The 12806-nt window shown below is 38.6% G+C and overlaps 1 protein-coding gene across 3 annotated transcripts in view; it reads left to right on the top strand.

Moving 5' to 3' along the window:
- The first annotated feature begins 8491 nt into the window (after positions 1-8491).
- LTBP1 (latent transforming growth factor beta binding protein 1) overlaps positions 8492-12806 on the top strand; it is a 212997-nt gene continuing 208682 nt past the window's right edge. For 2 of the 3 annotated variants that reach the window (XM_025193792.1, XM_025193793.1), the window contains exon 1: positions 8495-8904. In XM_025193792.1, coding sequence (XP_025049577.1) covers positions 8682-8904 — 223 coding nt within the window. In that variant the 5' untranslated portion in view covers positions 8495-8681. Of the gene's footprint in view, positions 8905-12806 lie in introns of all 3 variants that reach the window. The other variant, XM_025193791.1, reaches the window with a different exon arrangement.

The following is a 12806-nucleotide window of genomic DNA, read 5'->3' as shown; positions in this document are numbered from 1 at the left end:
GTATGCAGGAGATCAAGTCAGGAATTAGATTAGAAAGCCAAAGGCTCAAGCATAGCACTGGGCATGTCTACATGTGCATTTATGCTGGCTTAAAGTTAAGTGGAAATACGCTGGCCTATGTCCGCCAGCCTCTACACGTACAGGCATTAAAGTGCATTAACGCTTTGTGTGGGCTGACTTGAGACTAAAATTAGTCCCAAGTCAGTCCACACACACAGTGTTACTGCGCAGTAAGGTGTCTACATGTGCGTACTGCGCAGTAACTAATCGGGTGTAAATTTGATACCTGCATGATGCTCAAATTTACACTCAAATTGGTGTAGGTCGCCATATTTACTGTGCAGTATAGGTGTGCTCATGTAGATGTGGGCCTGTACTGTGCAGTAATTTTGGTTACCGCGCAGTAAATGCGCACGTGTCGACATGCCCACTGAGTCAGGATGAGCTGGGTGAATAGCCAAGGGATCAGACAGAGCGCTAGTAGAGACACAAGCCAAGGGCAAAGTGACCTGAGCCGGGATTGATCTCAGTTGCCCAGATACTTCCTCTTATGGGTCAGGGATTTTTATAAGAAAGGGAAGAGTCAGCTGACCCTGGCTAGCCACTCAAGTGGCAGGGGGCAGGGAGGGAGGTTGTCGGCTCCCCCTGTTTAGCCACTCAAGTGGCAGGGTACAGGCAGGCAGTTAGGTCTTCATGGTTCTGATAGGTTCTGACCACCTGTGTCTTGCCTGCCTGATTAGCTGGGGCGGTAGCAGCCTGGGATGAGCAGCTGTGTTGGGCAAGCCAAGGCCCTGGGTTCAAAGGCATTGCTAGAAAGGCACCATGTTTCTGAACCTGGGACGCCTACATTTCTTTAGAGACCTGGGCTTTTTGGTATAACTCAAGGCATTTTTTAAACAAATTAGACAAGTCAAAGCAAAATTGAAACCACCTTGAGCCACATCATTTTTTCACTGTTAAAACACTATTCACTTACTTGGGCCATTAATTTTTTTTTCTGGAATACCCCGAAGCTGGTTGCCAGGAAACAATAACAGTATTGCTCATTGCTGACTATTAGGCATGTTTTTACATTGTTTTAAACACGGAAAAATGGCTGTAGTCCAAAATAAGATGTCTCTGTCTGAGGTTCTTACGTGGAGAATGTTTAAAGGAGTAAAATATACAAGGAAGAAAAAAGATGATTCATAAAGCTTGTTGACAGAGACCCCATTTTTTAAACCCTCATATGATTCATGTGTTACACACTTACACCGAAGAATGAAATTGATTACAATTACTGTACACTCTTCTGACTCAGGCTAAAAAGCTGTGTCGGCCTCAGAGAAAGGGAATGTTTTATCCGGAAAAGGCCTCTGCTGTAGGGGTGTATACCATCACGAGTTTCTTGCAAAACTATTGCAGCACTTGTGCCTGCATGTGCAGCAGCCCTGTTTTGAGACACAAGTGGTGCCCATCCTTGTGTGGGACAGCAAGACATGATCAAACCTCTGATACTATGAAATGCAGATAGTTGTCAGAATCTGGCTGCGTTAATTAAAAAAATGTGCTTGAATTGTATAATTTTTGCTATGGTGAATTATTTTAACAAAGATATGTAGTACACTTACTGTTAATTTTAAGTCAGCATTAACTGAGAGAACAGAAGTGCAGTAGTTCAGGTTTCTTTTTTGTGTATTTATTTTACAGGTCAGACATGTGGCTATGCATGATTTCTTAATAGCAAAGTCAATACAAGTTATTTCTTGTATGCTGCTCTCTCTTCTCCCTTACCTACAATTGGGAACCTGGGATAGTAAGTTGAAATCATGAAAATAGGTGTCATGAAACCCTAACTCTGTTTATATCAGCTTTAGCTTGAGTCCCTCTTTCCAGCTCACTTTGTCTCCCTACTTGAGTCTCCAGCTTCTCTCTCCTATCTGTCTTGCAAGGACACAAAAAGGAAGGCAAACAAAAAATGTAAACCTGGAAGTTCACTAGTATGGATGCTTCAAGTTTGTCCCACTCAAACCCTCAAGCTCCAGCAGGCGTGAGAATGGTCATTGGGGATGAGCCCAAAGCAGCCTAACTGGTGAACTTCCAGGTCTGGAGCATGCTTGCAGGCACAGGTGGGTGATGTGTACTCAGCCCCATTCTCATTCTCGTGGATTCATGACTGTTAGTGGGACAGACGAGCCTTATTAAGAAAGTTGTTATGTCAGCAGGGAGTGGGATTCCCTGGTGAGAGCTTGTTTCCTGCCTGGTATCAGCACTAGGTCTGCTCTGTAGCTTACTTATAGAGAGATGTGGGTATGAGAAGAAAATTTGTGAGAGAGGGGAGAAAGGAAAGCACAGTTTAATTAAAGCAGCAGAGCTTGTGGCTAGAGGTGGAAAAAGTGTTATGAAGACGTTGCCTGAGTCAATGTGATAATTACTGTGAAAGTCAAGGATTTTTTTTATGACTGTTAGGTTCCCTGAGGAAAGGCACTTGGTGCCTTAAAGCTTGTCCAAGAGCTCCCCAGCTGGCCAATTGGTCCAATAAAAGATATCACAAAAAATCCTTGCCTCAGATGCTTCCTGGATCATCACAACTACAACGGCACTCCAACTCTAGTAGTGACTGTGAACAAAGAAATATGGGAGTACAGGTAATAATGGCAGCAATAAAATTAAGGATGGGAGTAATAAAGAAGCTATAGAACCTTCAATTAGTAGGACTTTATGAAGCAAGTATCAGTACGATTACAGAAATATGCCAAAAAGAGTTAAGAGGATACTTCTTAATAAACTATATGGAAAATAGTAGAAGAATTAGGTGGCAAAACTGTAATTGTAAAATTTTGGCTGCAATAACTTTGGAATTTTTAATTTAAATTCATATCTCTTGTTCATATTTTGGTTGTATATGACCTATGCCCATGAATGTTTTAAACACAGCAGAAGGTCAGTGGGCACTTTTTAAATAGTAAATATCTTGTACAAAATAAATGTGTGGGGTCATATGCCTAATTTGATGTCTAGGGGGACATGATAACAGCTTTCAAATATTTGAAAGGCTGCCATAAAGAGGATGAAAGAATATTTTTCTCCCTTCCTACAGAGGACAGGACATGAGGCAATGGGTTTAAACTGAAGTAAAGCAGATTTAGGTCAAGTTTCAGGGAAAACTTTTGAAGTGGAAGAATAGTAAAGCAATGAAATAAGCTGCATAAGGGAGGTGTAGAATATTCTTCACTGGAGGTTTTCAAGAAGAGGCTGCATAGACATCTGCCTGGAATGATTTAGGAGCAGTGACTCCTACATCTGTGCAGGGGGACTGGACTAAATGACCCTTGAGGTTCCTCCCAGCACTATGATTCTCTGTTTCTATAATTTCAGTGGTATGTCTAATTTCTCCCCACACCTCTCAGCTTTCTGGAACCATTTCTCCTGAGCTAGTGGAAACAGCATTGAATGTGACTTGTGCAAATGCAGTCAAACTGTGTACCTGAAAACATTTTATCTTTCTTGCAGAAACACATCCTAAATCAGAACGATATAAACACATGTAGTGTGCAGTGGTACAGTATCTTTGGGATTCCATGGTGTTTCTAGTCTGGTCTGAATTCATGGCTTTCAGTAGAGATATTAAGAGTCAAGTTCTGCCAGGTATTTAGACAGGTAAGGTGTGAGTGCAGCATTTCATGTTCAAAATGTACGAAGGCCAGACATATTTTTTAGTCCTCAAGCTCAGAGAAGTGGAAAGGTTGTGTCATATCTACTTCTTGGTTGCATGGCATTCTAAAAGGAATAGGGGGAAGATGTCTTGCCCTCTGTTGTCCTGGAGACTGGAATTGCACAGCAGTGGAAATAAACTGAACTCTACAGAGTTTAGACCTAGGTTGTGAATAGTTCAGAGTAAGGGCAGACTGAATCCCAAGAATGTACCTTCACCTAGCATGCTGTCAGATTCAGCAAGCTCTTGCTTTCAGTTATGTATGAATCTGATAATAAATTCTTTGTTTCTCATTTGTGCATCAACTGGACCAGTTTTTAATTGAAATTCCTTAGCTCCAACTGTAAACTGATCTTCCACACCCTGACTGACATGAACTGGGCAAAATCTTCTGGGATTTTTTAAAGCTAGCCTTTAGATTGTTCTGATACCTGGGGAAACCAGGATATTTTCTTGCTATTACTGTCTCACTAGTTTTGAGAATTAATTTCAAGACTCATTATTAAACCAAAGTAAATTCACTTAAAATATATTTTACTACTATGATAAGTTTTTATATGATTCCAGCTTTCCTTTTGGCTTAATAAACAAATCTGTTAGAAAGAGTTAAACCAGGTGGATTAATAAAATAGCTGGAAAAGACCTGGTTTAGGAAATAAGTCATATCTGTCATTTTGCTCCTTCGCCGTTGCTTTCTTTTGTCAGCAGTTTTAACAAATCAACAACTACAAAAGAGTTTTTAAAAGTTGACTATCTTTCTACCATAAATGCTAGTCAGCCTGGGTGTGGGAGTACTTTTTAAGAGAAGAGAACAAAGATAGATTTGCATTCTTGAGGTTATCTACTGTTTGACAGAAATACTTTCCCTTTTAATCCTTTTGAAGTTGCTTCTGCCATCCCCATCATACTGTATGCTCTCCTGTGGTTATTTACAAGGAACACACTCTAAATTACACTTGGATATACCAAATTTAATACTATCATATGATACAGGTAATCAATGGAGAGTTCTTTCATTTTCTGTCCTGTGTCTTTATGTATATGTGTACATATACATATACACACTGTAGATGATTTATTAAACATAAATATATGAATATCATACCAGCTTGCAGTAAAGCAATTCTAAGAGAAACTTTTTCTGTGCAGTGACTTAATTTTCTCCTCAGTCTTCATCCCGTTTAACATATGGGACAGAACAGTACAGGATTCCTTTTAACAGGAGCCAAATCCTGCTACCATAGTTATTAATAGTGAAACATCCTTCAACTTCCATCAAAATAGTGGTGCCATACCCCAGATACTCATAGATTGTTAGGGGCTGGAAGGAACCTTGTAGATCATCGGATACAGTCCCCCCACAGTAGGCAGGAAAAGCGAGGTGACTGTCCAGTCTCCTTTTGAAGATTTCCAGGTTAGATGACTGCAGCACCACTGGAGGAAGTAATCACAGTGTGTTGGAGTAGACTTAATTACCGTGCTTCAGAAGACACCAGCATCTCATGTATTGTTCAATGAGCTTTAGTTAAAGCCCCCCCACTGCCGTTTTTCAGCACAGTGACACTGGTACACAGGACACTCTGGGTGCTTTAATTAAAGCAGCTCTTGGAGCCGCTCTGATTAAAGGGCTTCCCTCCTCCCTCCCTGCCACTCCAAGAACACGTGTATAAAACCCCTTGGAGACTAGATGGTTCAAAGAGGCATGAACTTCTGTAGGCAACAACCTTCTTTGTTAGATGTAAGGCCCTAGATTGGAATTCACATGTGTAGGATGCCAGTTACAAACTCAACTCTACTCTTAGATATACCCATAAGCCCTTATTTTGAATTTGGTCTGTTAAAATTTAAGACCGCATCCATGTGTAATCAATTAACACAACCTTCTAGCAGTCTACCTGGGCTAGAGGATCCATAAATATATCTAAGACCAGGCTTCACAAAATGGAAAACATGGATCTAGCCCTCAGCCTGAGCAATGAAAATGTAATAGATGTCACTTACACCTTCCATTACTATTTCTAGTAGACCAATACTTTTTAGTCTGCTCTAGTTCTACCGGTTGATTTTGTTAATGGCTTTTTGATGATTTTATCTGAATATCTTCTGGTCCAGGAGCCTTCTGCTCTTCCTCATTAGGGTCATTTATTTATCCTGTTCCGTCCTTCTGTCACTGTTTTGTCACCATAAATGTATCTAAAGCAAAAGCAGCTTTCATGTAGCAAGTGGGTTAGGAGGGGATTACTTCTGTCTATAGAAAAGGAACGTGAGCTAGAGTATGGTGCTGGTCTCATTATCAATCTTTATCATAAATTAGTTTAAATATATAAAGTCCAGCTCTGTTCTTTACCATAGTACAAGAGAATCAAAAACACAACATCTCAAGTTAAAGCTGTAAATGAAATGTAGTTTGTGTACCTTTAAATTATGTTGCCTCCCAGTGTATAATAACACTGGATGATGAGGTCAAGCTTGAAATCATGATTAAATGTCAACTCTGCTAAATCCAGTAAAAATGAAGTATTGGAGGACACAATTTCTTAGATAGGAACAAGATACATACTCTTGAGTAAAACCCACGGAGGAAGGAAAGAGGACTTGAAGTCTTGGTTGCTCACCTTGCAGTGTTTCTGCCAAATACTTCATTCAGAAGAAAGGTTTGTAGTCTCTTCCGTTCAATTTAGGCTGGTAAATGATGCTTATGATTATGGTGTCTTAACCTGAGGATGTACATGGGAAGTAAGATTCAATCCCAAGGAGTAAGGACTGCTTGACTGTCTGAATTCCCTTCTCCCCTCAATGGCCATCTCTAAATACATTATCCAAAATTCTTACATCCGTTGTTGGACCCCCGAATTCCTGAATTTGTTTCCTAAACTTGCATCCTTAAAAAAAGGAGGGGGGGGGGGCAGCAAACTAGAAATTAACAACCACGGTCGAAAAAAGTGAGGGGAAAGTCAGCTTTGGATGTAAAACTAAGATTGCCTCCAAAATGTTTTCTATAACAGATGATTTCACCTAAATTCCTAACCTGCACAGTAACAATTTGTGTTTTGTTACTCAAACTGAAGTTTAGCCATGTTCCTAAATTATGCTACAGCTCAGGACTTTGCAACATTGCACAAAAATTCAGGAATACAATTAAAAGATGATTTAATCCACCTACACTGGCAAAGGTCAACTGCAAATTAACTAATTTGGAAAACCGGCCTGGGTCCCCCCCCCATATAGCTGTTTTTATAGTGTGGGCAGAACCAACTTTTGTGACTCAACTATCCATGTTTTTTTTAATTAAATCACTTCCTAAAGGAAAGATGTAGCAAAAGTGTCTTAAAATATTAAATAGAAGATGTTTGGGGCTTTTCTAGGAAAAGTTTTATTTTTTTCTTTAAGAATCTATCCAAAGAAAATATAAAAACACTATGTTATTTTTTTGTGAAGCTGTCTTTAGAACACTTAAATCTTTCTTTTGGCAGTCACAAGTTCACAAGCCTTTCCATTTCTGTTTGTTGGGAAAGGTATATCAACAGTTCTTACATGAAATAGTTTGGCTTTCAACAATCAAAAGTGTGTTTTAAATGAATTTAAATAAATAGTATTATGTTGTTGATGATATCCTTCATGTACATATGTATGGGCTCTACTTTTTTTACTGTTTTTTAGGGTATGGTGGGAACAGCTGCCAGCAAAATAGACTGATGTCCCTGACTTCAGACAAAACAGTTGGCACAATTGTTTTCATTTATTCTGTGAGGAGCCAGAAATAATATACATGTATATTCTTTTGAAGTGGAAAGGTTTTCTTCATTTTTCTAAGCTTTACCCAAAAAATGTTTACTCACAGTATGTTTCATAAACTAAGTTGGACAACTTTTTAGTAATTTTTATTTCTTTTGCTACTGTGGAAGTATAAACATGAGATGTTCCATTTTGAGGAATCAGTATTGTTTTTGCATGACAAGTTGGTGACAAAAGTATGCATGAGAAGTGTTCATAGATGCATCCCAGCATACTTACAAGTGCTAATATGCTTAGAAATACAAGTAATATATTTACAAGTACACAATACAAACCATAAAAATACAGCTTAAATTATTTCAAACTAGGATAAATGTTTATTGTTTCTTTTGATAACTTTGAATTTTTAATGAAACGTTTGGCTTCAAATCCAGATGAGGGACCAAAAGCAATTATGGTGTAAAATCCACTTATATTATTTACATAAAGCATGAACTTGGCCTGAGCAGTTTAATTTAAAATTAATGAATGCCCAGTTGCTGTTATAAAATAATAAAATAGAAGTTATACACTAAACAAAAGAAAAAAAATGCCTGTTTTCCTTGTTGCCTATAAGAACTCAAGTGTAGTAGTATTTTACTCTATTGATTTTTATTAGCCCTTTTCCCTGATTTAACCTTTAAGTAGTAAATAGTTGACAGCAAAAATTAATCTATAATATGTAAATCAATGTGCAATAATAGTGCCAAGAAACTATGAAAAAATGGGTCCAGGCAGCTGCGTCACAGGGTTTGATCACTTCAGGCTGGGGTGCCAGGAGATTTGAGACAGATGTTTTCAGACATGCCGCATGCCTAAAACATTTCCAGGGGTCGAGCTACGAATAGTGACTTAATAAGTGCAGAAACAGGAAAAGTATGCAGGAGGACACAAGAGTTTATTCACCCCTAGGTGCACAGCCAGCCTCTTTACATTACATCTGTCTGTCAGGGTTGGCTATTTAAGCTGTCATGCCCTTGGTATTGCTCTTTGTCTGACTGTGAATAAAGTGCAGCATTGTGATTACTAATCCCACTCCAGTGACTTGACTTTAAATGTGGTTTTGGAGTGTATCCCGGAGTTCTGTTTGCTAGGCTTCCTACTCCTGTTTCAGAGACACCACTGGAGATCGATGAGAGAGAGCGCTGCAGGCTGCCCTCCTTCTGTAGACCTGTTGTTTTTTTTTCTTCTTTTTAACATCTGAAGGAAATCAATGGATACCAACATGATCTGTTTATTTTTCTTTTTTTCTTTGCCTACACTTGCAGTGGGGAATCACACTGGGCGCATCAAGGTGGTCTTTACACCCAGCATCTGTAAAGTGACTTGTACCAAGGGCAATTGTCAGAACAACTGTGAGAAGGGAAATACCACCACCCTCATTAGTGAAAATGGTCACGCTGCTGACACTCTGACAGCCACTAACTTCCGAGTAGGTAAGTATCCTTAAATTTGTCCTTAGTTGTCCTCTCTGAACTAACAGGAAGATTTTTAGTTATGAATACCAGTTGTGTTTCTGTTACTTTTTGTTTGGAAAAGCTGTGCACAAGTAGCAACAACTGTGTGTCAAACAAGCTTTTGGTATCCCTCTGAAATGTTCTTGGCAATTCCTCTGATGCCTTGAAGAAAAATATAGCTGCAATTATAATCTAAAGTTTTTGCTGCAAGATTGCAGTATACTGGACTGTATAATAGCTTTTGGTGAAAAAAAATCATCGCACAAAGCTTGCCTTGAGAAATACAGAAAGAATGTCCAGATTCCAAGATAAGTTTGTTTCTTTTATTTATCTAAAACACACTAAATGAATATGAAATTTAGTTTGACTTAGTGAAATGATCCTGAAAAACACCATCTGAGAATTGCTGTAGTCTGCATTTCAACTGCAGAAATAAGAGGCCAGTTTACAACTCTTGCCCTGTTAGTGCTGTAAATGAAGCAGATTTTTATGTATCAAGTATCTTAACAGGAGATTGATATTTTAGGAATTGAGTTAAAATTCAGACATATGGTAATTTCTCTGTCAGAAACAGTTATTTTACCATTAATGTCAGATTTTTTTTCACTTATTGAATAGAAGTATTTACAGTATTCTAGTCTGTAATCTAAAACTGTTAATTTATTTTGAAGCAACTCATTACTGGTGAGAAAATTGTTTTACATTTTTTAACTGCACTAAATTGTATGAAGATAGTAGTAACTATTGAACAAGTATCATATTTCTGTAAACTGAGAGATGTGGATATGTACAGACAGGTATAGCATATGTATTTTAAACTCATTCCACAAAACCATTTTCTTGCTACTGTTTAGATAATATTTTTTAACTAAGCAACTTTTTTTTTTAGAAATTATTTTGCTAAAGTACACTCAAAGAATCATAGGTAGTAGAACCATAATATCAAGCTGTGCTAATGCTGGCCAATGCCATGGTTTTTAAAGTGCATTTAATTTTAGTCCCTGTAGAAAATAATCTGTTCCAAATTCTTCTTTCATCCAGACAGAAGATATAAAATACAGAGCAGTCACTTAAAAAATCTGTTACTGGACTGTCAGGCTGGAAATCTAGGCATATTCACTGAGGGTACACAGTTTAATATAACTTACTTTTTCTTCAGGAAAAGAAAAAGTGTTGTAAAAGAGGATTGTAACACAAATTTAATTGTCACGTGTGGCTATTTTAAAGCATTTTTAAAAGGATTTTATGAGCGAATGCTAAATTAAATACTTTTTAATTAGCATTTCTTATGATGTGGAGTTTTATTAATTCCTGGCAATTGCCATGGTTAAACAAGCTTATTTTTATGTGCTTTGACCGACTGCCATGAAAGATATTTTTCCTTATTTGACCTAATTTTTGACAGAATGGATGAAACATTGAGGATGGGCAGTAACCTAGGTATTTGCTGTGTAAGGCTGTTCTACAATCTGATCTCTTCACAAATATTTGAAAACTCAGGGGGAGAGAGAGAGAGAGAGAGAAAGAGAAAGGAAATCAACTTGTTAAAACATGTAACGTACCCTTCTTCCTGGCCTCAGGTCACATAGTTTTTGATTCAGCATGTAACAGACTTGTTAAAAATACTCAACAAAAGCTGTACGTGATAATATTCAGTGGAAAAAAAGAGGAGCATTATGTTTATAAATGCATATGGACAAGTGAGTTCATAAGTCTACATACCTACCCACCTACCTACATACGTACATACATACCTGTAAGTACCACAATACTTTTTCTGCTTTACGTAATTCTGTTATAGTTTTTACTTGAAACAAAAATCTCTCACTTATTCTAAGAAAATAAGAAGAATGATCTGAACAGTATTTTTAAGAATCTAGTTAACTTCAGTTACAACTATGAATATCCTATGAATTTTAACTATTTCTTAAGTTTAAGACAGAACCAAACCACTGCATCTGTAGTTCCAGTCCCCTTAGCAGCCTCTAACTTTTAGGGACATCTTAACCAAATCAGGCAGGTGTTTAAAGCACGTGCTGTTTTAATAGGTTGATACTGTTCTGTTGCTCGTCAGGTATCTGATATTAAGTTAGACCTGTCCTGATCAAGACATGTTCCTAATGTTCAAACTATGGGTAATCTGAACTTTGACAGATCTCATTTTTCATTTTGCTTTTGCTGTATTTTATTTGTGCTGCTGACTGAAAAGACCTGTTCTGATAATGTTTACTTGCTGCGTATTTTCACCATTTGCCATTTATAACGTGCAGTCATGGAACAGCATAGTTAGGCCAAGGAATATATGTTTTTAGGGGTTTTTAAACATTTTTTTTTATAAGTTAGCAAGAAGCACCTACTCTACCTAATTATCATGCCCTGCTTAAACTCATGCTTATTCCTAATAATAGATATCTATTACAGGTAAAAAGTAGGAAAGACATTTTAGGTCTAGGCTAAGTGCAGTCATTATAATAATAGCAGTAAAAAATGCATTTTTGTACACAAGGGTAAGTTGTCTGATGGGAGCTTGAAATTAACAATTGAATTGTGGGATTTTGGATGCACTTTTATTGTTCGTAATGAACAAACTAAAGTTTTATATGTATTTTTCAACTTTATGCTTAAGAATTGCTGTACTGCAACAGACCAATGGTCCATCTAGCTGAGTATTCTGTCTTTGGCAGTGGCAAGTAGTAGATGCTTTAAAGGGAGAGTTTACCATATTTTCTCACATAGTACATGCCCCTCAAATAAGACATGCACCTTTTTTGGGTGGCAGAATATAGAAGAAAAGGTTTTTCCAAAGTCATGGCCTAGAGCTGGCTTTTTCATGGAGAGGCCATGTTGCAAAATGGCAGTTAGCTTTTCTCAGCCGCCGACTGTGAAGGCCTTCATGCTGGACGCCACCCCTTCTGCTTGTTTGTTGAGAGAGAGGCTGGCAGACATTTTGCAACACTGTGTCTTCATGCTTCTACCCCACTTTCTTTATATTCTGGTGAAGAAAATCAGCTCCCCCCACTTAAGTCCCATACTCCAATTTTGAAAGTCTGTTTTTTGGGGGAAATGTTCATGTGGTATATAAGTAAACGTGGTAGGTAAAGGCATAGCTAGTGTAATCTGTCCCCTATCATGCCCTCCTTGGCATCAGTTGTGATTAGTTTAGGGTTATGAGGGAATACATCTCTGACTGTTCTATTTAATAGCTATCAGTGGACCTGATCTTCATGAATTTTTCTAATCCTTTTTTTAACCTAGTAATATTGTCTACCTCTACAAACTCCTCGGGCAATGTGCTGCAAGTTAATTACCTACAGGGCATGTCTACACTTGCCTTAATGCACTAGAATTATGGTGCAATAAGTTTAGTACTGTGCGGGTCAGGAGCGGTCTGAGGCCCTCGGGGGTGCGCGGCGGGCTGTGGCCAGCAGCCCTGGCACGCAGGTTGGGGAATGCAGGCCGGCAGACTAGAATTAGGCACGGACGCTTAGCAGTTGATTAAAGATTATTTTACTTACACCGTAGATGGTCGCGGTGCAGGCAGGAAAACTTGCTTGAGTTGCAGTTACAGATAGGAAAGAAGAGCGGACAAGAGTTCTAATCTCGCGAACTCTAGCCCAATCCGGCTGAAGGCTCTAAAACCACGAGCCCGTCGTGTCAACCAAAGAAAACAACTCGGGGAAGAGCTCTGGATACGCTCACACGAAGTTTGCTAGGCTCCGTGGAACTTGCGCGCAGGGAAGGGGTTCGTCGAGGGATCGTTCGGCGACGGGGAGAGGCCAGAGGTTGATCAGACCCCTATAGCCTTCTTAAGGTACCCGCTGGATCCATTAGGCTCCGCAGCGCTTAGAGTTCTTCACGAGACGTGAAGTCCTCCTCCTCCA

Source organism: Alligator sinensis, unplaced genomic scaffold, assembly GCF_000455745.1.
Source record: "Alligator sinensis unplaced genomic scaffold, ASM45574v1 scaffold1473_1, whole genome shotgun sequence".
Taxonomy (NCBI): Eukaryota; Metazoa; Chordata; order Crocodylia; family Alligatoridae; genus Alligator; species Alligator sinensis.
Note: the sequence above shows the minus strand (reverse complement) of the source record. Positions and strands in the feature narration are given on the sequence as shown.